Source organism: Cervus canadensis, chromosome 33, assembly GCF_019320065.1.
Source record: "Cervus canadensis isolate Bull #8, Minnesota chromosome 33, ASM1932006v1, whole genome shotgun sequence".
NCBI classification, from domain to species: Eukaryota; Metazoa; Chordata; class Mammalia; order Artiodactyla; family Cervidae; genus Cervus; species Cervus canadensis.
Window position 1 is genome coordinate 25,827,526 of NC_057418.1, and position 26,204 is coordinate 25,853,729.

At 40.1% G+C, this 26,204-nt stretch overlaps 1 protein-coding gene across 5 annotated transcripts in view; it reads right to left on the bottom strand.

Moving 5' to 3' along the window:
* Positions 1-26,204, bottom strand: part of IPCEF1 (interaction protein for cytohesin exchange factors 1) — a 200,583-nt gene that overhangs the window by 67,760 nt on the left and 106,619 nt on the right. For 2 of the 5 annotated variants that reach the window (XM_043456874.1, XM_043456875.1), the window contains 3 exons: positions 19,529-19,581; positions 4,757-4,793; positions 3,971-4,140 (listed from right to left, as the gene is read on the bottom strand). In XM_043456874.1, the coding sequence (XP_043312809.1) occupies positions 3,971-4,140; positions 4,757-4,793; positions 19,529-19,561 (240 nt within the window). In that variant the 5' untranslated portion in view covers positions 19,562-19,581. Of the gene's footprint in view, positions 1-3,970; positions 4,141-4,754; positions 4,797-19,528; positions 19,582-26,204 lie in introns of all 5 variants that reach the window. The other 3 variants (XM_043456871.1, XM_043456872.1, XM_043456876.1) reach the window with 3 other exon arrangements.

The window sequence follows — 26,204 nt, forward strand, 5'->3', positions numbered from 1 at the left end:
AAGATGGGGTGTGAAAAGCGATAGATGAATGTCTGGACTTGACCTTTCTCAAGAAAATCTGTGTAGCATTTTTTAAAGCAGCAAAGAGTGATGGAAGAAGGAAGTACACCATGTGTCGGTTACTAGGTAACGACAATAACAAAACCCTGAGAGAGGTGAGAGTGCTGTCTCCTCAGGTTGTCAGGGACCAAGAGCGACAAGCAGAGGGATGCCACGACATCCGCTGGACTTGCACATAAGCCCAGCCTCACATTTCACCTCTAGAGTTGCTCTTTCTGAGCCCCACTGAAGGCAGACAATAGCGGGGTGGAACCACATGGGACCAAGCTTATCCTGGACCCGGCATGGAATCAGGTTGGCATAGGACAGCAGCCTAGGGCTGAGAAGTCTAAGGGGCTTAAGGGGATCTGTTTTACCCCCATTAGGACTTGGATCACCTGGAGAATGTGTGTGAGTTCCCTGAGTCTCAGCCTTCTCCCAACATTCAAAACGTGGTGACAACTGCTACTTCAGAGGGTATTTTGGAGGAGTTTTTTAAAAAAGCATGTAGGAAAGGTACTTCGACTCTCCCTTGGCATTTGGCAGGCCTTTGATAAGAGGAGGCTCTGGCTATGAAACTATCAGCTTCGTTACCGTATAAAAAAGAATGGGGAACAGGGAAGGTAGAAGAAAAAGAAGTTCCTTCATACGGCATAGATGCCTTGGGAGCTACTTTATTGAGTCTGAATTCCTGGAGTGGCTTAAAGTAAATAAATGTTCTCAGCCTGAGGGAATGTGTCTGACTCTTACTTCACAGTTGATATTCACACGGATGGCAGGACTATGACTCTTAATTAAGTATTCACTGAGTAGCCTTTTTTCCCCCAAACAAACATATAATTAAGATGTCAGGGTGTATGTGTGTGTGTGTGTGTGTGTATGTGTGTGTGTAGAGATGACTCCTCTATAATACAGAAGCATAGAATTAGGGAGCTGAAAGGGTTGTTCTGTTATATACCACTAGCTGAATAGGATAATTCTCTGGCCAGATAACAATAAGTTATCTCCATTCAATGTTGCTAATCTATTTCTACTCAAATCCATGATTTGCTCCCTGAGTGTTGCTTTATGTGTTTGTATGGCAGCAACTGAGGACAGGGGCGCTCGAGGGGGTTTGATGGTCCCCCTTTTCCTCCTTCTCATCAAGTCTCCATCAACAGTGCTGTTCCCTATGGAAGCATGAGATTCCTAATGCCCAAATAGGTAATTCATTGCTCCCTTAAGAGAAATAAGCCAAATGAACTGATGAGGCCAAATAAGCCAACTCTGTAACTATGTGTGGTTCAGAGGGGATTCAATTCTATGAAGATAGGAACAGCACCCAGAACATATTTGAGGAAAAATGCAATTGAATGAGGAAATTAATGCCAGGCTTATTTCTGAGCTTTTTTACTTCCCACAGATGTGCTCTGCTCCATCAACACCCAATGCTCCCAACAGTCTCAGAAAATTCCTAAAGAGCTATTAAAAAGTAAATTAGTAAGCCGTCTCATTTCATAAAAGAGGCAGACTATAACTTGCCACAACTAGCCAAAAGAAAAAGCCTAAAATATTATAAATGAGAAGGAGAAGGTTATATTAACCCTAATTTATTAACCTTCATAAGAAGGAAGTTGTATTATTGACAAAGGCCAAGATACAGAAACAATCCAAATGTTCATCAATGGATGAGTGGATTAAAAGGATGTGAGCATGCTTCAGTCCATGGGGTCACAAAGAGTTGGACACAATTAAGCGACTGAACTCAACTGACTGAGGTATGTAAATAATAGAACATTATTCAGCTATGACAGGCTTCCCTGGTGGCTTAGATGATAAAGAATCTGCCTGTAATGCAAGAGACTTGGGCTCAATCCCTGGGTCAGGAAGATCCCCTGGAGGAGGGAATGGCAATGCACTCCAGTATTCTTGCCTGGAGAATCCCATGGACAGAGGAGCCTGCAGACTGCAGTCCATGGGGTCACAATGAACCACTAACACACACACACATTCAGCTATAAAAATAACAAAATTCTGCCACTTGCGACAACATGGATGGACCTTGAAGGCACTATGCTAAGTGAAATAAATTAGACAAAGATGAATGCTGTATGCTCTCACTTTTATGTAGAATCTTTAAAAAAGAAAGAAACAAACCCAAGCTCAGAGATACAGATAACAGGTTGGTGGCTGTCCGAGGTGGAGATTGAGGGGTGAGCAAAAGGGGTGAAGATAATAAAAGTACAAACTGTTAGTTATAAAGTAAATAAATCATAGGGATGTAATGCACAATACTGTGACTATAGTAAATAATACTGTATTGCATATTTGAAAGTTTATAGTAAACAAATCTTAAACTTTCTCATTAAAAAAAATTAAAAGAAGAAAGCTGTATTCGTTTAGGAAAAAAACCCTTAGGATAGAAGGTTGAGAGCCCAGCCCAAGGTTGCCCTAATTGAAATAAAACCATTCCATGCTAGATGAGATGAGGAATGTATCCAGGAGAGGAGAACAAAAGAGAGACCAAGGAGACAGTGGAGGATGACATATTCTGCAAGGTGGTTCTTACTTGTGAACCTCCCTAATCTTTGATAAAATTGCTAAAACTCAAAAATATATATTTTTGTAAAACTCAGTGGAGAATTTTGTACCAGGTTTTGGGTGAAACCAAAGCAATAAACTTGGGAGCAGGAGACAGGGTGGGGGGCGTACAGAGAGAGGCACAAGAGAGGGAGCTGATTCCAGGGCACTGGGGTTGGATTTGAGTCCAGTTTAACCAGATCCTTACAGGACAGGTGCCTTGGGTCATGTGGATACACAAGCTTTCGATTAGTGGCCAGTGAAAGTAAATTTCTCAGCTGAAAATTTCACCTTCAAACTACACAGGGCACTTATTTTACATTTATAAAGTTATTTGCCCTAAAGCTCTGTTGCTTGAGAGATGGGCATACACAAGACGTTTTAAAAGAATGGCATCACATAAAAAGAACTGTTCTGGCTTGTGGTCAATTTTTAAATGATTTCCCCTTAATAGATTAAAGGACATCCATTGCTGACCTTCACTCGACAGAAATGGGAAACAAGCTCTCCTGAGATCAGCAATTGGCTACTTGGGGTTAGTGGAGAGGGTTCTTTTTTGAAAGATCTCTGGTCAATATTCAACAACATCATTGTTTTCAGGATGCCTCAAGTCAGGAAAGATCAGCACACATTTTTTTAAAATTTTGATCATCACACATTTTAACAATAACTTTATTTCCAGCCCTTTCCAACAGAAAACTCGCCTGCAAAACAGATCTCAAAAGTACACGGCCTGTTACAGGATAAATTAGGCAACTTTCTTATCAAGACTTGTCCAAGGATCATTAGTTTAAAGCCATCAGTGTACACGCCAAAAAACAAGAGATGACAGTCACCAACACAATGTCGGCACGCAGGTTAGAGATTCCAAAACCAACCCCTGCACACACACACCTCCCAATAGAGGAGGTCAGAGGAAAAGAAAATAATGAAGGAGGAGAAATGGAAACAGCTTCAGTGGACAGAATCAGTTTATACCCTCAACTTTTCTTAAAGTTGAGACCCTTTTTTCAGTAGAGATCTTAGCTAAGTCAAGTGTCCATAGCACAGGTTGTTCATGGAAATCCTGAAATGATTAGCATCTCTCATGGAAAAGTAACATTAACAGGCCCCAAAATCCTTCTTTAAGACAGGTATACATTGGGATGCTCCCCTCCAACCAAAGATCAGTCAAGCCCAATGGTTTTCTCCTCCAAGTACAACAGAAAAACCTACATATCCACAGAAGCAGTTTCTAGAGCTTATTGGTTTATTTGCTCTATTCCAAGTCCCAGAACTTGAAATGATCTTTCCCATAGGGACCACCTGCTCCATCATGATCTCTGACCCACCCTTTGTTGAAGAGGGAAGAGGAGGAAGACAGTGGACTCACCAGCTGATTGCAGTACCAGTACAGCGACGACCCCTTCAGGACCACCCAGAACTTTTTCCATTTGTTGCCTAGGAAAGTTCCTTTCTCTTTTTTCTTATAGAGCCACCCTTGGCAGTCAGCATGTCCCAGGTCTTTACACGATATCCTCCTTCGACTCATGCTGAAAAAACCTGCAAATGAGTACATGAAAAAGTAGGTAACGTCGTATCCTGATTTATAAGACAGAGTGAAAGGGAACTGTACGCTGTTTACCTTCAGGAAGTTGGACTTTTGTACCAAGATTTATGCAAAGTGAATGTGAAACATAAAGTATCGATTTTATTTTTAAACATTCATTTGGGGCTTAGAAGGGACATGATCAAAGAAACAGTGAGACACAGGCAGGTGTAAGTCTAAGAACATTCTTCAATCGAGTAAGTTGAAAACATGAAAATCATGATTCTGGCAGGCACATCACTGCACTAACCAGCTTGTTTCAACAATAATAGCAGTAGTTATGCAAGAGATGGAAAAGGGTTAATGCCCACCTAGAAACATAGCCACTTGCCGACTCAGTGCCAGTCTTTGTAAGCTCTATTGACATACCACGGGGGATTAATCCAAATGAACAGCAAGCCATCATTTCTTAAAATCGATCCAAAAACAAGAACCCCACATTAATCTGCCATCCACGTCCTGGTATTAGCATTAAGACAGACAAAAATCGGATCCCAAAGAAGACATCCAGGAGAACACGACACTCACACAAACACAAATAGGGGATAAAGAAACAAAAGATCTAATTACCTTGAGTTTTCTTTCTCTGCTTCTGACGCAAGGGAACCTGCTGGAAATGCAGGAAGGAGAGAAAGAGGAAATTTCTGATTGTGTTGTAACATTTGTAAAGAGAGAAGGAGGGAGGAGGTGGCAGTGTTTATGAGCAGGATGGAAGCTAAAAAAAAAAACTCTCCAAGCAGAGCTAAAGGGGCGCTTACTAGCTGAGGCACAAAATGTGCTAATTAGAATCAATAGGCATCTGGCTGCACCTGAAAAAAAGACTGAACACAGCGTTTATCACTAATGTTTCCTGTTTCCACCCACAGTCACCTTTCTCACTACCACTTTAGTTATGACAGGATAGTGTTCTCTCAAGTTCTTAAAAACAATAAAAATATCTCCCCTTTTATTTTTTGTGAGAGAAGAAAAACTTGTAGCATGCTTCATTTTTGTGCCATTTCTAAAGAGCAGCAATTATTTAAATAAACCTGGAAGCCAAGCATTACAATCTCACACGACTACAGGTTTACATCACACTACTAAATTCATGGTCCTGCTACCTCCACGGGGTTGCATGCAAACCACATGAATTAAACATCCCAGAAAAAGAAGTCCCACAACCTCTTTCGGTGAGGTGTAAGTACCTATCAACCCTCCTTATTGGGAGATTCTGATTTGCAGCCAGGTTTAATTCACATATTGTCTTATGGAAGATAAATTAATTACCAATTTCTATTTTATACTAGCTCTTCTAAGATTTAAATTAGAAAAAAAGATGCTATATCTGAAATACACACTTTTCACAGTACATTTTAAACAATTCATGTAAAATCATCAGACTATAAACAAAAATAGAAAAAAAAATGCTTTCAACTGGCTCTGTGTGTGTGTGTGTGATTTTTTTGCCTCCATGATATCTACGCTGAATTCAGTCAGGGTTAAATGACATAATCTTTTGAGTGGAGAATTTGAAAAAAAAATGTATATAATCGAAGAGGAGTTCTAAAAATTGATATGCAATCCTATTACAAGATCTTATAAAGTTATTCTAGATGCACCTGGCTAATATTCTCTGCATCTAACTATTGCTCTAATAATTATAATGGTTCTATTATATGTTTGAAGAGGGAATATGACCGAGTGGAAGTAAGATGGGATTTTTAAATTCAGAGACCTGAAATCAACTTACAGTTGTTATAATTAGTAGCTGTGTTAGCCAGGGAAAAGTCAGTTTAGCACTCAAAACCAACTTCCTTCATTTGTAAAATCAAGATATTTATAATTCCAATCGCATAAGTCTCATAAGTATTTAATATGATTGTATACAAAAATGCACTAAAAATTAAAAATTCTGTATGTATGCACTGTAATATTATATGATTATAGATATAAACAAATACTTCATATCTAATAACCAAAAATTTCCTAATAAGTTTTAGGATAGGTAGGATTTATATTTCTCTCAGATATATTTCTCTCAATATTTAACTTCAGTGATGAAGTTAAAGTGCCTTAAACTATATTTCCTGAGAAACCTCATACTGACTTTTTATTTTACAAATATTAGCATAAAATTTTAACCCTGAAGAAATAAATCATCCTTTTGAAAAATGAACTTGAGAAAGGCAATAACTGCCCTACATTTTAGGCAAGAGAAGACATGTTAGAGTCAAGATAGGCAACTAAAATTTAGGCACTTTTTAGCAAGTTCTAGTCATTTCCACTTCATAAGATAATCTCCCACACTGACCTGCATCCTGGTCTAAAATTCCCTCTATTCTCTCAAATGTTCTTTCTCCTGGGGTTTTTTCTATATGCAATTATCTGAGTTTAGCAAAGCCCATTAACAAAATATTTTAGCCCAAATATATTGTTTGGATAATGTATATTATTTGGATACCTAGAACTTAGCTGAGAACCAGGACTAAAAAAGAAGAAACTAAGTCACTTTAGACAGTGGGAACAATTTAAGAGCATCTGGGGTCCAGGAGACCCCAGGAAGCTCTCAAGACAAATTAAGAACCACAGGGGAGTAGGAAGAAAAGGGAATTGTAGGCACAGGCAGTCCTAGACCATTCTGGCCCATCTGAACAAGGTCAATCACATTAGCTTATACAAAAAGAACAGCTTAGAAAAGAAGAGAAAGTAGGAGAGGAGGCTGTAAGATCTGTGAAGGGAGGCAGTCCACATTCCATCCCTATCTCTCCTGACTGGGAGCAGGCGAATCTCCTCCATCCATCAATTTATGGGCTCCTAGGCTTAACAGGTGACGCTAGTGATAAAGGTATCTCTTGTCACCAATGCAGGAGACGAGACATAAGAGACATAGGTTCAATCCCTGGGTTGGGAAGATCCCCTGGAGGAGAAAATGGCAACTCGCTCCAGTATTCTTGCCTAGAAAATTGCATGGACAGAGGCGCCTAGTGGGCTACAGTCCATGGGGTTGCAAAGAGTCTAACACAACTCAAGCGATTCAGCACAGCACAGTTTGACAAGGTCTCTCCAGTTCTACCATACAAGCTGATGGCTGCTTCTGGAGAAAACCCTCTATCAAACTGCATGCTGTGTCTCTACTTGGCCCCAAAACAGGCCTCGGTCTATGCTAGATTCTTGCCTCTGGACTAATGAGAAGTGGGGCTCTAGGCTGGACAATACCTCAAGCAGGGGGAGCACCCAAAACTGAGAGGACTTTATTCAGACTTTTTTTTTTTTAAAAACGAGGGCAAGGAGTTTAGTCATTGAGTCAGCCCTACACCTCAGACAGAACTTTTCCTAGGGCAAATGATCATAAAATCTCTATAAGTGTTCAAACTTTCCCCCAACCAGAAGCAGAGCTGCATATTACAGGAATGATAAATTAGAGGGAATTGCATTTTCACTTGATCGACATGAACCTGAAACCTAAATTGATTTACATGAGAGAATGAAAACAATCTTGAGAACTTCAGTAAGTTTGAGATATGTCTAACTCCTCACAACAGGAAGTGGAACCCACGAACTCGTCAGTTTCAAAAAGATCTCACATGTGGTTTATTCCACTAGATGAGCAAGAAAAAGCCAAGCAAACAGTGAGCATTTTATGAAACCATTTTTTTTGATAGGGAATTATAACCATTATAGCAAATGTGTGTGTAAGTATGCTCAGTCATGTCCGACACTCTGTGACCCTATAGACGGCAGCCCACCAGGCTCCTCAGTCCATAGGATTTCCCCAGAGAAGACTGGAATGCGTTGCCATTTCCTGCTCCAGGTGATCTTCCTGACCCAGGGATTGAACCTGTATCTCTTCATAACAAATATCTGAAGCCTAACAAGGTATTTTTCTCACAAGATTTTCTTCCTATTGGGATATTAAAAGTAAAACTTAAAATTCTGAATTTGCACTAACTTGGCTCTAAAATTTGAGGACATTTTTCTTTTTAAATAAATATTTCCTTTTTATTGAAAAAGAATATTTTTCTTTTACTTTTTAGGGGGTGGGGTTTAAAAAAATTCACTTGGTTATTAATCACTCAAAAACACATGCTGTATAAATATACAAAGGAACCAGTGTAAAATATACAAATGGACCTCCTCTGATATTGAATGATGGTGTTCACATCCAAGTTAAGTGTAATTATTATACTGATTTCTAATTTATGCTTCCCTGGTGGCTCAGATGGTAAAAGCATCTGCCTACAATGCGGGAGACCCAGGTTCGATCCCTAGGTCGGGAAGATCCTCTGGAGAAGGAAATGGCCACCCACTCCAATATTCTTGCCTGGAGAATCCCATGGACAGAGGAGCCTTGTGGGCTACAGTCCATGGAGTCGCAAAGAGTCACACATGACTGAGCGACTTCACTTCACTAATTTATACAACAATTAAATCTTAAAGGTACAATTTGCCCGTGACATATTAAAATTCACCATAAAATAGTTTGTCATCACATCAAACTTCACAATGATCTCATCTTAAAATTGTACGGTGATATGCTATGACGGGTCCCGATTTGTGGCATTTTGCCAAGTTCCATGGTATAAAACCTCACAGCACTGTCAATTTTAAGCTACCAATACTTTAAGTGGCCAGCAGCCTGAGCCGAAGGACACAAAGAGCCTCAAAGCTCTAGGGTAGTATTAGTCACTCAGTCAGTCCGACTCTTTGTGACCCCACCGACGATAGCCCGCCAGGCTCCTCCATCCATGGGATCTTCCAGGCAAGAATACTGGAGTGGGTTGCCATTTCCTTCTCCATTAACCAAGCCACAAAAATTCCTAAATTTTTTTAGGGCCAAACCAGCTCCAGCTGATAAAGCCACTAGGGAGTTTCTCTACAAAACACCTTTGCCCCCCTCCCAAAAAAAATCACTCCTTTTTCCTGGAAAATTAAACTCAATTTTGTAAAGAGAAATTTCAAGCTTTAAATATTAAAATTTCACCTGTAAAAATACATGAAAAACTTGCTACTTTTTTTCAGAAGACTAGCTACCTTAGATATTACTAAGTTAATATGAAAAGAATCCCTCTGATAGTGAAAAAGGAAGATAGATAACTTTATAATAACAATAGACAATAATTGAAAACAATGATAACCAAGAAGCATAAACCTTATAGTTCCATAGTGTTTGCCATAGCCAGGGTGAGTCTTTTCATAAACACTTGGACTGAACTGTCACAACATTTACAGCTTAGATGTTATTATAATGCACATTTTACCGAGAAGAAAATTTTTTAATTAATTTTTATTAGAGTACAATCACTTTACAGTGTTGCATTAGTCTCTTGCCATATGGCAAAATGAATCAGTCACAGGTATATGTACGTCCCCTCTTTTTTAGATTTCCTTCCAACCATTTAGGTCGGAGGAGAAAACTGAAGTAAATCAAGGTTCAGTGTTTTGCCCAAAGTCACAAAAGGAAATGGTAAAATACATATATTTATTTCAAAGAATAAAATTCACAAAGTAGTAACCTTTAAGGTTATTTGCTTTGGTTGTTGATGTTATATAAAATAAGAGGACAGAAAAGCAGGGATTGGAGTTTGAAGGGAAGCTGGATACAATGGCACTTTCTAGATTGAAGAGAAATTGGAGAAATAAAAGAAGAACTAGTGAGAAGAAAAAGAAGGAGGGAGGGTGAGAAGGAGGAGGCTAGAAGGCGGAAAGTGAGGGAGAAACCTGTCAGGGAAAGAGTGTCTAGCTTAATCAGTGGAATAAATGGCAACAATGTAGAGAACTGTGGTGTTGGAGAAGACTCTTGAGAGTCCCTTGGACTGCAAGGAGATCCAACCAGTCCATCCTTAAGGAGATCAGTCCTCAGTGTTCACTGGAAGGACCGATGCTGAAGCTGAAACCAATACTTTGACCACCTGATGCAAAGAGCTGACTCATGTGAAAAGACCCTGATACTGGGAAAGATTGAAGGTGAGAGGAGAAGGGGATGACAGAGGATGAGATGGTTGGATGGCATCACCGACTCGATGGACATGAGTTTGAGTAATCTCCAGGAGTTGGTGATGGACAGGGAGGCCTGGCATGCTGCAGTCCATGGGGTCGCAAAGTCAGACATGACTGAGTCACTGAACTGAACTGATAGAGCACATGGCTTAAATAGAGAAATGACAACCCACTCCAGGATTGCCTGGAGAATCCTATGAACAGAGGAGCCTGGTGGGCTACAGTCCACAGGGTCGCACAGAGTCAAACACAACTGAAGCGACTTAACACAGTAGCATTTATAAATCTGTACATATATATCCATAGTAAACATATTGACTTTGATGTATGTAAGACACATGGGAAAATAGCATATATAGTATTTACAAGTCTAGAGATGTGGGAGAAGTCTGGAATAAAGACGTAAAATGAGAAATCATCAGTGTACAGAGAGTGGAAATCTTGAGTTTGGGTACGATCACTCAGATGTGTAGGATGTCAAAGGACTGAAGTCAAAATCCAAAGGAAGACCAAAGCGTTTACACAGAACTAACAGGAATGGAGACTATCAGGAGACAGAGCAGACCAGCAGAGGAAAACAAGAAAATAAGGAGAGGGGTTGTCTCGGAAGTGAGGGAGAGACTGAAGGGAGAGGTGAGCCAAAACCATCAAACACTGACCGGTGTAAAAAGAGAAAGAAAAAATTACTAGAGACCTTGGCAAAACAGTGTCATCGTCGTGTCGGCTAGAAAACAAATTTCAGTGGGTTGGGGAGGAGTGGGAATTGAAGAAGTTAACAGAGCACTAAAGACTAGTCTCTCCAGAATCTTGACTGAAAAGAGGAGACATGATGGTAACAGGAGTCCTGGGGCCAAAAGACATTGTTACATGTGTTTTCAAAACCATGCTCCTGTGCTTATAATCTCTCCTGCAGTAAACTATAGATAAACACTTGTTCACTGATAGTGGGATGTTGAAACCGAAAAGCCATTTAACTACATGATATCAAAAGTCTCAGCTGTTCATATTCTAACTCATTGAGTACACATTTCTTACTTCCTTCTTTTCCTTCTTAGTTTTCACTTTATTTTTTAGGGAATGAAATATGAATACATGATATACAACTTCCCCTTTCCATTTCCCTCTCATTCACCCCAGGTTACACTAAACTGAATGTGATATTTATCATTCCCATACAATTTTAGTATTTATAAGCAGCATTTAACAATACCATAAGCGATAAATAGCATTAAAGGAGGTGTTTAATTTTCAGTATTGTATTTTTGAGATTTTTTTTCATGTTGAGATAAGTAGTTGTAATTCTAAGACAGCACTGCAGTCAATGAAAATTTCACAGTTTATTTATCCACTCACATGTTCAGTTCAGTTCAGTTCAGTTCAGTTCAGTCGCTCAGTCATGTCCGACTCTTGGCGACCCCATGAACCGCAGCATGCCAGGCCTCCCTGTCCATCACCAACTCCCGGAGTCCACCCAAACCCATGTCCATTGAATCAGTGATGCCATCCAACCATCTCATCCTCCATTGTCCCCTTCTCCTCCTGCCCTCAATCTTTCCCAGCATCAGGGTCTTTTCAAATGAGTCAGCTCTTCACATCAGGTGGCCAAAGTACTGGAGTTTCAGCTTCAACATCAGTCCTCCAATGAACACCCAGGACTGATCTCCTTTAGGATGGGCTGGCTGGATCTCCTTGCAGTCCAAGGGACTCTCAAGAGTCTTCTCCAACACCACAGTTCAAAAGCATGAATTCTTTAGTGCTCAGCTTCCTTTATAGTCCAACTATCATACCCATACATGACTCACATATTAACCCACATTTAATATATAATTGTTCACTGCCACAACATTGTTGCAATTATCAACTTTGTATAACTTCCACTGTACAATTTAATACACATGGGCACATATGTCCATGGGCTAGAGTATTTACCTGAAAGTAGACTGCACGGTCATTGGAGAAGGCAGTGGCACCCCACTCCAGTATTCTTGCCTGGAAAATCCCATGGACAGAGGAGCCTGGTAGGCTGCAGTCCATGGGGTCACTAAGAGTCAGACACGACTGAGCGACTTCACTTTCACTTTTCACTTTCATGCATTGGAGAAGAAAATGGCAACCCACTCCAGTGTTCTTGCCTAGAGAATCCCAGGGATGGAGGAGCCTGTTGGACTTCCGTCTATGGGGTCGCACAGAGTCAGACACGACTGAAGCGACTTAGCAGCAGCAGCAGATTGCACAGTATGCATCCTTAATTTTTTGGATATCCCCCGGTTGCTCTCAAAGTGTCCTATTTACAATCCTTGCAATTAAGAAAGGGCTTCTCAGGTAGCACTAGTTGTAAAAAACCCACCTGCCGATGCAGAAGATGCAAGAGATGTGAGTTCGATTTCTGGGTTGAGAAGATTCCCTTGGAGAAGGGCATGGCAGCCCACTCCAGTATTCTTGTCTGGAGACCCCATGAACAGAGGAGTCTGGAAGGCTATGGTCCATAGGGTCGCAGAGTCAGATATGACTGAAGTGACTTAGTATGCATGCATGCGATGTATAAAACTTTTAATTCTCTACAACCTGGAATATGTTTTGGTCTTTTCTTTCAAAATTTCAGCCATCTTTCTACCCGTTCCTTTTTTTTTTCCTATCCCACTGTGTTTTGCTGTTAATTTCTTTGTCTTAATTTTTCATCTGTCTATCTCTCTGTGCCATGCATGTCCTGTACAGGTTTTTCAATTTACAAATACTCATTTAGAAAGTATCCAGTGTTGAATGTAAGTCATTAACTGAGCTTTCTATTTAAAAAATTATGTTTTCTTTTCTAATACCTCTTAATTTTTTCAAAACCCACTTGTGTTTTATACTTTTTCATTTGTGCCCACTTTCTTTCAAAATTATATAAAAGATTCTTTGAGTTTCACACTTAAAAAATTTTGTCAGAAAAAAAAATTTTGTTAGGCTTTGAAATTTTGCTTTTATGTAAAATAAAATTAGACTTACAATTTTTACTTCATAGTCTACCTTTCTTAGCATTTTTCAAGCCTGTTTTGGAACTTAAGTTTGCAGAGTTGTGCGGGGAAGGGTCTTCACTCACAATGTTCTCTTTCTCTCTCCGTTTCCCCTCTCGCTGCTCTCCTTTCCCCCATTATGCCCATGGCTCCCTCTTTATCAGTTGGAGGTTGCTGCCACTGGATGTGGAATGAGCTTTACCATCGCATCACTGTAAGAATTGATTTCTATTATTTCCCAAAGATCTTCATGGTAGGTACTATGTTTACCTTCCTTTCCACAAAGGAGGAACTTCATCTTGGTGTGGTAAGTAACCTCCCCTCAGATCACATCGAGCTAGCAATAGAGCCAACACTAGACCTGGCCATTCAGATTCCTAAGTCTGTTGTTTAACTCAAGGCTACTCTACTTCTTCTGTCTTTTTTATTCCACGATGGTTTGCTGATGCCTCTCCTCTCCAATGGGTATGATAACTTATCTGTTCACAAATCTGAGTGGTAACACGTGCTGGTGACACAATCCATCCAGTGGTCCAAACCAGCACCTGTGGTTAATCTATATAGGCTTTTCTTCCATCCTACATAATTACTTAATCACTTCCTCTGTTAATGGTGCTTCTTAAAGTTTATCAAATTCCTTTATCAGCTCTATAGTTAAATGACAGCTCTGCTTAGATTGAATGATCGACCGCGACCATGTTCTTGAACACACCATGACTTCAAAATCTAGTGCTTAGCCCGATGCCTAACGCACAGGGAGCACTCGATAAATATTTACCAAAAGGTTAACTGTGCCTTATGTCAACTTTTATTTCCTATAATGCCTTAATGATAGTGCCTGGTACAAGGGGAGACTTAACAAATATCTGGAAAGCCATCCAGTGTTTGATCACTCAGAGCTGAAAATACCTCCACGAACATCAGCAGAGAAAAGCAACATCCAAGTTGCTCTGCATTTTTCTCCCCACAGAGAGCCACATACATAGGGAAAAGCTCCTGGGGTCAACTAACACTAAGTTTGAACCTACCTGGAGAGATGACCCCGGATGCCTCTTTAAAGGTAAAATGGACTTGTGCTGGACAAACCTCTTATTATTGTTTAGTCGCTAAATCATGTCCGACTCTTGCAACCTCATGGACTGTGGCCCACCAAGCTCCTCTGTCCATGGGCTTTCCTAGGCAAGAATACTGGAGTGGGTTGGTATTTCTTTTTCCAGGGGATCTTCCTGACCCAGGGATCGAACCCATATCTCCCGCATTGGCAGGCGGGTTCTTTACCACTGAGCCACCAGGGAAGCTCAGAACAACAGGAGACTGAAGCAGACAAATCTCTACTTCAAGCTAAAATACTCTGCCTGAAAAACCACAGTAGCTTTCTTCGGCATCCTGCTTTAACCATATCCTCCAAAGACAAAGAATCTGGAACCCAAGAAACAGGAATGCATGGGGTGGAGAAGAGGTGCTGGCAGGAGGGACACAAGTCCTCCAGAGGTAGCCAACAAGCCCCCACCCTGTCATCTGTTCCCCAGGCAGCTGTCCTCTGCTTCTCCACTCCACGTCCTACTTGGGACAGAAAATATGCACAGCAGCTTCCTACCTTCAAAGCAGCATTGGCCCTGCCAATTCAACACAGCGTTCTGTTGATGGAGCCGAAAAAGCAAGCGGCCAACATTTCAGCTCTTTCCGGTTGATCAAAAAGGTGGGAAAGAGATTCCTCGGTTCATTTCTGAATATTTCCACATCCCTGAGACACACGCCATGGGCACAGAGATGGAGTGGGGGGCAGGGCAGGTTCCCATGGGGCTGGAATCACGTGGCAGCTGTTCCCAGCACACAGAAGGACCAGGCAATACACGTTCTGTGAATGATGTATGCAGGGGGTTTTTGGTAAAGCACACACATCAAGGACCAGTTTGCTGTTAGATCATTGCACAGATGCAGTCCCAGCAACAGCAGAAAACCCAACGACCACAGTGCCGGAAGTAAGTGCCCATTCACACTGGGTGAGCTTGTCCTCATCAGCAGAAAGATTGAGCCAAGCAACTGTGATTTCTATGCAGAGACTTTCATTTCAGCAAAAAGTTTTCACTTGGCATTTCTTTTTTCCAGGAGACATTTAGGGAAGGAAATTTATTTTAAACAATTTTTGAGAAAACACTGTCATAAAGTTTTGATCTAAGAGAACTGTGACATTTCTTCCCCACTAGAGCAATCCCCGAAAGCGACTCTTGAAAGCTTTAGGTAAAAGAATTGTGTACAACGGTAAACGAGATATTGTGTCACATTCTCTCTGAGCCTTGTCATCCTTAAGTTAAGGCTGCTTTCCTTCCTTAACTAAAATGCCGTTACTAAAATCTAAGAGTTTAGTAATCAAGCCTTTTTTTTTTTTTTTTGTAATCAAGCCTTTAAGACTCATATGCTAGTCGTTATTATTTATTTATTTATTTTAATGAGAAACGAAACATAAAAGAAAACAAAGCATACCGATTTAGTATATAATGCTGAATCACCACAGTATCATGCTGCTTGCTGTTGTTTAGTTGCTAAGTCATGTCTGACCCTTCTGTGACCCCAAGGACTGTAGCCCACCAGGCCCCCCGTCTATGGGATTTTTCGGGCAAGAATACTAAAGTGGGTTGCCATTTCCTTCTCCAGGTGATCTTCCCGACCCAGGATCGAACTCGAGTCTCATGTCTCCTGCATTGGTGTGTGGATCCTTTACCACTGAGCCACATGAAGAAGCACAGTATAAAGTACAGAAAGCCTTATAAGAACTACACAATGGATGTTTAACGATTGTACCAAATATAATTATAATGGTGGACATTTCCCCAAGGTCTCTGACCCAGATCCTAAAGGTGATTATGCCAGTGCTTTCTTTCAGCTCACAATATGGTAAATTATGGTTTTTGTTTATTCACCCACCCTTTACTGCAAAGTCACTCATTGCCAAGGACCAGCAATTCAGTGGCAAGAAAGTTTTAACATAGCTTCCAGGGAAACAGAAAAGAACTGAGCAAGGATAACAAGGTCTGCACCCCATCACAGTGCTTACCTAGAACTGAGGAGTCAGGGCAGGCCCTCCAGATAAAGATAAAGATAAGAGGATGTGGTACAGAAATGCAGGTACAAGTCAGCAGGCATGGACCACAGAGGACGGGCAGGTTTGGGGGTGGAAACCATGTTCAGAGGGGCCGAGTCACATCACGAAGGGCCTTGCAAATTATGCTGGAAAGTACAAAGTTCATCGGAAAGCCAATGGAAGCCATTGAACAGATGGACAAAGATGAGTAGAAAAATCATATCTACGTGTAGGCAAATCCACCCTGGCTGTTGTTGGGCAGGTTGAGGTTAGTTGAGGGCTGGGGAGGAGACAAGGGCAGAGGCAAAGAGCCCAGTGAGCAGGGGGAGGGCAAGTGTTGTGAAGATGGGGAAATATTGGGCTGTTGTTACCTCTTCTGGGAAAACCCGAATAGGCTTTTTGGTCAACCCAACATTTAGGTGTTAAAACAGACAGAACTTAATGAGCTAATCCTTTTGATTCTGTGTGAAGCTTTAGCTTTGAAAATCCTGCTTCTTCCCTTCAGAGGAGAGAAAATCAGAGGCAAGAGAAGGATACTATCAGATAACAACAATTCAACAAAAAAAGAACAGTGCTTTTTTACTCTGCACATAATAAAATTTCAAATGCATAGAGTCTAGTTTCTGGAACTAGCACTATTTACCATACCACTTCAATGATACCTATCATGTCGGGATCAATAAAAGTCCCTTAGAAGTATCACCCTGTCCCCACCGGTGGTCGGCTCCTCCTCTAAGTACCCCAGCACCAAGCAGAGAGCTCAGCACACGCAGCTCAGTGCATATTAGTTTAGTGGAAATGCAGGGTAATTCGGGATGTCATTAGGTCAAATGTGTCAGGCCTACCAAAACTATCTAGCATAAAAATAGGTCTCTGGTGCTACATTTTATTTAGAGAACAAATGACAGCAGAAAATGGAACTAATTTTCTGAATGGAAAGCTAAAGGAGGGTAACCACTGAAAAGCAGCTGGAAGAAATGCTTGAGAGAGATATTAAGCGTTCCCAGCCAGACACTGATGGCTGTGAGATAAAAATAACAGGTAAACTGACACACACGGGGAGTGGAGCATGATGGCTCATGAAATGAGAAAGGCCCAAAAATAGTTCCCACCAAGAAGAACAGAATCCACTTGTGCCCAGAGCAAAAGGGGAAGCTGGTTACATATTACAGCGGTAATAGCCCTAGATTGGGAGTTCCAGGATGATACGTTAGTCCTTGGGTAATCAGATCTGCCATCTTTGTTCAAAAATCCAAGGCTATGTTTTTTTTTTTAAAAGACATGGAGATTCTGACTTGTTTCAACTCACCATTAAATCTCCAATTCTTACGTAGTACAGTGGCTGACACATAACAAACTCAGGAGAGGTAATCAGTGAACATTAAATGAATGTTTCAATGAATCAGTTTATTCATTTGAAATTCTTAGGTGCTCTCATTATCTTATTTTCCATTTCCTCTTAAACATATAGGATGAACTCCTTCCAGCTGGAAAATTACAGTTTTTTTTTTCATCAGAATTAAACCCTGCATTACCTTTTTCAAAGATTCAACTGTCCTAATTCCTTCTTTTCATGCCATTTTCCCAAATAAGCACATACACATGCTTATAATCACATGCATTTTTTCTTTTTAAATTTCTCATAAACCTTGGCTACTCTAAACCTGAGTCTCCCTGATTCTGTCTTTACAGATCTGTGACCTCTGTGTGCTTTTGCCCTTGACCATAAGACCCTCCTTTAATATCCTGTACACACAGCTTTATAATCTAATCCTAACAAAAATTTTCCATTGCAGCCACATTCATTCTCTTAATTGTTCTTCCCTATCTTCACTGTGATTATTCATATTTCTATTATCAAACACATACCCATTCATGTGCAAAAAATCAGACTTCCCTCTTTCTGCAAGTTTTAGATAGTGAATTTCCTAGGTTGCATAAGTGACTATAATTTTCATTTTTAATTTTCTGCACCCTTGTCTCCCAAACTATCCACCATTTTTCATCATTAGCAAGGATTTCCTCAAGTAGAAGGAGCATCAAAACAAAAGTGCTCTTTGCCTTCTCTCTCTCTGGAATATGAAATTGTTATCAAGAAGAGAATTAATATGCTGTCCTGCTTTTTTAGTAAGGTGTCTTTTCCAGGAGCTGTCTAGTTCACTCAATTTCTCTATCATTATAATACAACCTGCCTTGACATCCATTTCTTAATGTGCATCAGGAAAATGTGTGGCAAGAAGTCTATACTATATTTTCTCAACACCCCACTTCTGCTTCTGCTTTTGGCTCTACTCCAAAAACTCTGTCCTATGCATTCATCATGAAGTCATTAGATTTGCCAAAAGATGCACACCACCCAATCCCACACTGCACTGCATCTTCTATTTGAAGTGTCATGTTACTTATACCAACTTCTCTATTTTCCCTGCATAATCAACCACTAAGGGGGCTTCCCAGGTGGCACTAGTGGTAAAGAATCTGCCTGCCAATTCAGAAGACACAAGAGATGAAGATTCGATCCCTGGGTCAGGAAGATCCCCTGGAGGAGGAAAAGGCAACCCACTCCAGTATTCTTGTCTGAAAAATTCCAAGGGCAGAGGAGTTTGGTGGGCTACAGTCTGTGCATCCCCTTCCATCTGAAGTATCATGTTACATCAACATCTCTACTTTCCCTGCATGAGTTTCCTCATCTAATAGAGGAAACTTGCTCAATTGCTCAATTATTTTAAAAGGAAGCTATAATTTGCACATAATAATTAGCAGAATTATTCCCAAAGAAGTTGCATGAGAGGTTACACTATACCAGAATTAATTGAAAATAGAGACAAATTTATGTACAGTATGTCAAAATCGTGGTTATGTTTCTTGATATTTAAACAGCTAGGGGTCTTAAACAAATGCTTGGTGATCATAAGAAACTTTCGAACTCTAACAAAGGGATCATTTAATTCTATTGTGTGTGTTAGTCACTTAGTCATGTCTGACTCTGCAACCCCATGGACTGTAGCACGCCAGGCTCCTCTGTCCATGGAATACTCCAGGCAAGAACACTGGAGTGGTTTGCCATTTCCTTCTCCAGGGGAATCTTCCCAACCACTGGACTGAACCCAGGTCTCCTGCATTGCAGGCAAATGCTTTACCATCTAAGCTGCTAGGGAAGCTCTTTCATTCCATTACGACTAATGAACTGGACAATAAGTAGCTAGTCAAACTTAAAATCAACCTAATTTTTTACTCATTCATCAAACTAATGATACTTAAAGTCTGAGTATTCCTAAGAATACTTACAAGCTCATTGCCATCAGTAGCCATGTATGACATCGGATTGGTAGAAACAAAAGCTAGAAGAGAAAAAACATCTTCAGTTAAATGTTGGAGTAAATCATTCTTAAAAAGTATATATCTTCTTGACAGGAAGAAAAGCACTTGTATTTTGATTGATGATTTCACAATAAAAGCAATTCATTACAAGGCCTTTTAATTCAGAATAAGCCAACTGTTAAAAACAGAGTTCATAAAATAAGCCAGAATTTTAATTGCACATGTGTCAGTATTTCTTTCAAGTCTACAGCAATATGTATTATATATATATTTTATCTACTTAATATTATACTATGGGCTTCCCTGGTGACTCAGCGATAAAGAATCCGCCTACAATGCAAGAGACACAAGTTCCATCCCTGGGTCAGGAAGTCCTCCGGGAGAAGGAAATGCAAACCTATTTCAGTATTCTTGTCTGGGAAATCCCAAGGACAGAGGAGCTGGCTACAGTCCATGGGGTGGCAAAGAGTCAGACATGACTGAGCAACTAAACAACAACAATATTGTATCATACATAAACATACATTTTTGAAAAGTGAAAATATTTTCATCTTAATGATGAAAAACATAATGTAAGATGTGGACATATCTGATCCATTACTATTGTTCTGATGGTATTAACTGAACAATTTCAAAAATGTAACCAATCCCTCAGCCTCAGAAATCTCAACTTTAATATGAAGATGAGCCCCCTTTGATGTATTGCACTTTGTAGTGGATTACCTGAGAAACAAGACACTCCGGTTTCAAGAAAAGAAGATGAAAACAAAAAGAAGAAAATCTCATATCCTCAGACTAAGAAAAAAAATCTCACATCTTCAAACTTTGATAAGCAACAAACTTGTTAAACATCCGCAAGCCGCTGAAACTCTCTGCAAAGCAAAGAGCCTTTCACCTCTTCCCACTGACAGATCCATACTCCATGTGACTTTATTTCTTATACAAATGGTTCCCAAATTCTGAAAAATGCATAGCCCTTCTTTATGTCAAAAATGCCATATTTATATTACATAGATATGAATAATACATTTATTTGTAAAATGCCAAAGATAAAAACCACAATAAAAAAAGACTGACCAATTTACTTAATTTTTAACTCACTTATTTAAAAAATACAGTAAAACATAAATGGAAAATCAAATCACAGGCTGGTGAAAACATTTGCAGTATTCATTTAATACATAAAAGTCACAGCATAAAGAGTTCTCTTATTCACCAATAAGAAAATAATAAATAGACTGGGAGATCAAGACGATGTAATAGAAGGATGTGGAGCTCACCTCCTCCCACAAATACATCAAAAATACATCTACATGTGGAACAGTTCTCACAGAATACCCACAGAATGCTGGTTGAAGATCTCATAGAACCAAAGCTGCAAGAAAGACCACCGGATAACTGGGTAGGATGAACAGACAAAAGAAAGAAGCTTGAGATGGACCTGAGCTATGAAAGCGTCTCTCACTCTGGGATCCCTCAACCAGATATGGAGTTTCAGGGGCTTAGAGGAGGAAGCAGTGGCCAGCTTGCAGGATCAGGGCAGAGAGAAACGTGCCCAGAAGGTCCTGGCCACCTCACTGCACGCTCCAGCCGTAGATGCATCCCTGGTGGAGGGCATGGTGGGGGCTGAGTGCTGGTACACGGGGCTGCAGCAGACAGACCCAGGGAGAAGATTTGGTTTGGATGCAGAGACAATTGCAAGGGCCTCAAGAATGGTCCCGGCCGCCGGAGGTGTGATCAGGACCAATGGGAACCCGATTTGTCAATGCACGTGCGAAGGGAGTGGCGTGCCCCCCCGCCCTGCCCCCGCCCAGAGCAGCTTCATCCTCAGCTTGCTCACAGAGGGTACAGCTTCACTACTGCAAGCTCTGGGCACACACAAGCACGTGTGGGTGGCCCACACGCAGGGTGGGGCTGAAATCTGAACTGATTCCTGGTGGGCGCGTGACTTTCACAGAAGATTCAGGCCACTGGCAGCTTCCCGAGCACCGCACCGGAAGGACTTCCAAGCTGACTTCCGGCTTTTCCCTTGCTGAGGTGGGGCAGAGGGCAGTTTCAGCGACAGCGTGCTTTGTGAGCACGCACAAGGGTGACAGGGAATATCACAGAGAGCATGTCCCAGTGGATCGCTCTGGCGGAAGAATACCCACGGGCTCCTTTACCAGCAAAAGTGCGCCAGTCCTGCCTACCTCACACCGCAGCTTTGAACCAGATCCGAGAGCTTCTACTCCAACATCTGGAGAACGGGCCCCGCCGTTGACAGAGCTATGACAACGGCAGAGCAAAGAGGAGACCCCTCCAACACCCAGTGCAGCCTCTGGTCACCACAACGTAACCTTCACCCCCTAAAAAGGGGTACTGGCTAGCACACCCCCAAAGAACGATGTGGCAAGTATCCATACCAAAAGCAGCTCTGGCATCAATTAGACTCATAGAGACTGTTCCCCACATAACAACAGCCCTTCAGGTCCTTCAACAACAACAGGTCCTTCAGGACCACAACAGATAACTGTTTCTCCTAAATTGAGTCACAGAAGTATAACTAAACTGAAGGAGCAGAGAAACTAATCACCAATAAAAGAACAAGAGAAATCGCCTGAAAGACCAAATAATTGAAACAGGCTTTTTCAGTTTACTAGACCCTGAGTTCAAAAAGGAAGTAATACAAATCCTGAGGAAATTAAGAAAGATTATTGCTAGAAATAGGGATCACTGTAACAAGGAACTAGAAACTATAAACAGGAGCCAGCTAAAATTAGACAACTCAATTGCCAAGATGAAAACTGAGCTAAAGCAATAAATAGCAAACTAAACAATACCAAACAAAAAAAAGTGACCTAGAAACCACCCAATCAGAAGAGAAAACAGATAGAAAAATGAAAAAAAAGAAGGCAACATATGAGACCTATGAGATAATATAAAGCATGCCAATCTACACATAATAAGGGTAACAGAAGGAAAAAAAAAAAAGAGAAAAGGGAATCAAAAATGTATTTGAAGAAATTCACTTGAAAACTTCCCAGACCTAAAGAAGGAAACATATCCAGACACAGGGAGAAAAGAAAAGAAAAAAGTCAGAAAGAGGAAGTAAAAAAGCAATCTCTTTGAAAATCATGTCAAAAAAATAAAATACCTTGAAATAAACCTGATCAAGGAGATGAAAGACTTAAACATGGAGAACTATAAAACATTGATAAAGGAAACTGAAGCCAATTCAAAGAAATGGAAAGATACCCCATGCTCTTGGATTGAAAGTATTAATATTATTAAAATGACCATACTATCCAAAGCAATCTACAGATTCAATGCAATCCCGATAAATAACCCATGACATTTTTCACAGAATTAAACAATCCTAAAATTTATATGGAACCACAAAATACACAGAATTGCCAAAGCAATACTGAAGAAAAAGAATAAGAATCAAGACTCTCCCAGACTTCAGACAATACTACAAAACTACAGTAACCAAAATAGCATGGCAATGACATGAAACCAGACATATGGGTCAATGAAACAGAATAGAGAGTCTAGAAACAGACACACAGACCTATGGTTGATTCATCTTTGACAAGAGAAGCAAGAATATACAATGGAGAAAAGACAGTCTCTTCAGCAGGTATTGCTGGGACAGCCTGACAGCTGCATGTAAATCAGTGAAGTCAGAACACTCCCTCACACCATGCACAAAAATGAACTCAAAATGGATTAAAGACTTAAATGTAAGGCTAGAAACTATAAAGCTCTTAGAGGAAAACATAGGCAGTACACACTTTGCCATAAATCACAGAGAGATCCTCTTTGACCCACCTCCTAGAGTAATGGAAATAAAAACAAAATAAGCAAATGGGACCTAATTAAACTTAAAAGCTTCTGCCATAAACAATAAACAGGATTAAAAGACAACCCTCAGAATGGGAAGATATTGAAACTAATGAAACAACTGACAAAAGATTAACCTCCAGAATATATAAACAGCTCGTACAGTTCAATGACAGGAAAAGAAAAAGCCCAATTAAAAAATGGACAGAATACCTAAACAGACATTTCTCCAAAGACGACATATAATAAACACATGAAAAGATGCTCAACACCGTTAATTATTAAAGAAATGCAAATCAAAATTACAATGAGGTATCACTTCACACCAGTCAAAATGGCCATCATCAAAAAATCTACAAACAATAAATGCTGGAGAGGATATGGATAAAAGGGAACCCTCCTACACTGTTGGTGGGAATGTAAACTGATACAGCCATTATGGAGAACAGTACAGAGAATCCCTAAAAAACTAGGAAAAAAAATCTACCATATGACCTAGCAACCCTACTACTGAGCATATACTCTGAAAAAAACAGAGTTCTGAAAGATAGATGTACCCCAATGTTCATTGCAGCACTATGTACAACAGCTAGGACATGGAAGCAATCTAGATATTCATAGACAGATGAATGGATAGAGAATATGTGGTACATATTTACAGTGGAATATTACACAGACATTAAAGAACAAATTTGAATCAGTTCTAGTGAGGTGGATGAACCTAGATCCTATTACACAGAATGAAGTAAGCCAGAATGAGAAAAATAAATATCATATATTAATGCATGTATATGGAATCTAGAAAAAATGGTGTTGATGAACCTATTTGCAGGGAAGGAATGAAGATGCAAATGTAGAGAACGGAGTTGTGGACACAGTTGGGGAGGGAGAGAGTGGGATGAATGGAGAAAGCAGCATCAACAAATATGCTATCATGTGTAAAGTGGATACCTGGTGAGAAGCTGCTAACACAGGGATCCCAGTGTGGTGCTCTGTGATGACTTAGAGGGGAGGGTGGGGGTAGGGGAGGGAAGCTCAAGAGGGAAGGGATATATGTATAATTATGGCTGATTTGCATTGTCATATGGCAGAAATCAACACAACACTGTAAAAATTAAAAAATAAAAAAGATTTAAATACGAGACATGACACCATGAAACTCCTAGAAGAGAACATAGGAAGAACATTCTCTGTCATAAATTATAGCAATGTCTTCTCAGGTCAATCTCCCAAGACAAAATAAAAATAAAAATAAGCAAATAGGCCTAATCAAACTTAAAAGTTTTTGCACAGCAAAGGAAATCATAAACAAAACAAAAAGACAGCCTACAGAATGGGAGAAAATATTTGCAAATGATGCAACTGACAAGGGATTAATTTCCAAAATATGCAACCAGCTCATACAGCTCAATATAAAAAAAAAAAAAAGGAAGAACCAACCCAATCAAAAAATGGGCAGAAGACCTATTCATAAATAGACATCTCTCCAAAGAAGACATACAAATGGCCAGCAGGCACATGAAAAGACACTTAACATTGCTAATTATTAGAGAAATGCAAATCAAAACTACAATGCAGTATCGCCTCACACCAGTCAGAATAACTGTCATCAAAAATTCTACAAATTGTAAATGCTGGAGAGGATGTGGAGAAAAGGGAACCCTCCTACACTGTTGGTGGGAATGTAAATTCATGCAGCCACTGTGGAGAATAGTATGGAGATTTTTTTTAAAAAACTAAAAATAGTTACCATATGATTCAGCAATCCCACTCCTGGGTCTACATCCAGAAGAGATGAAAACTCCAACTCGAAAAGATACATGCACCCTACAGTAGCCAGACAAGAAAGCAAGCTAAGTGCCCACTGACAGATGAGTGATTAAAGAAATTGTGGTATGTGTACAACGGAATATTATTCAGCAATAAAAAAGAATGAAATAATGCCATTTGCAGTAACATGTATGAATCTAGAGATTACAGTACTGAGTGAAATGTCAAACAGAGAAAGACAAATATCATATTATTTCAGTTACACACAAAATCTTTAAAAATGATACAAGTGGACTTATTTACAAAACAAAAACAGACCCACAGATAGACAGAAAACAAAACTATGATAACCAAAGGGGAAAGGGGAGGGATAATTAGGAGCTTCATATTAATACTACAGTATACAAATGCCAGGCTGGATGAAGCACAAGCTGGAATCAAGATTGCTGGGAGAAATATCAATAACCTCAGATATGCAGATGACACCACCCTTATGGCAGAAAGTAAAGAAGAACTAAAGAGCCTCTTGATGAAAGTGAAAGAGGAGAGTTAAAAATTTGACTTAAAACTCAACATTCAAAAAACGAAGATGATGGCATCTTGTCCCATCATTTCATGTCAAATAGATGGGAAAACAATGGAAACAGTGACAGGCTTTATTTTATGGGGCTCCAAAATCACTGAAGATGGTGACGGCAGCCATGAAATTCAAAGACGCTTGCTCCTTGAAAGAAAAGCTATGACCAAACTAGACACCATATTAAAAATCAGAGACATTAACTTTGCCCACAAAGGTCCATCTAGTCAAAGCTATGGTTTTTCCAGTAGTCATGTATGGATGAGCAAGTTGGACTATAAAGAAAGCTGAGCGCAGAAGAATTGATGCTTTTGAACTATGGTGTTGGAGAAGACTCTTGAGAGTCCCTTGGACTGAAAGAAGATCCAACCAGTCCAACCTAAAGGAAATCAGTCCTGGGTGTTCATTGGAAGGACTGATGCTGAATCTGAAACTCCAATACTTTGGCCACCTGATGTGAAGAACTGACTCTTT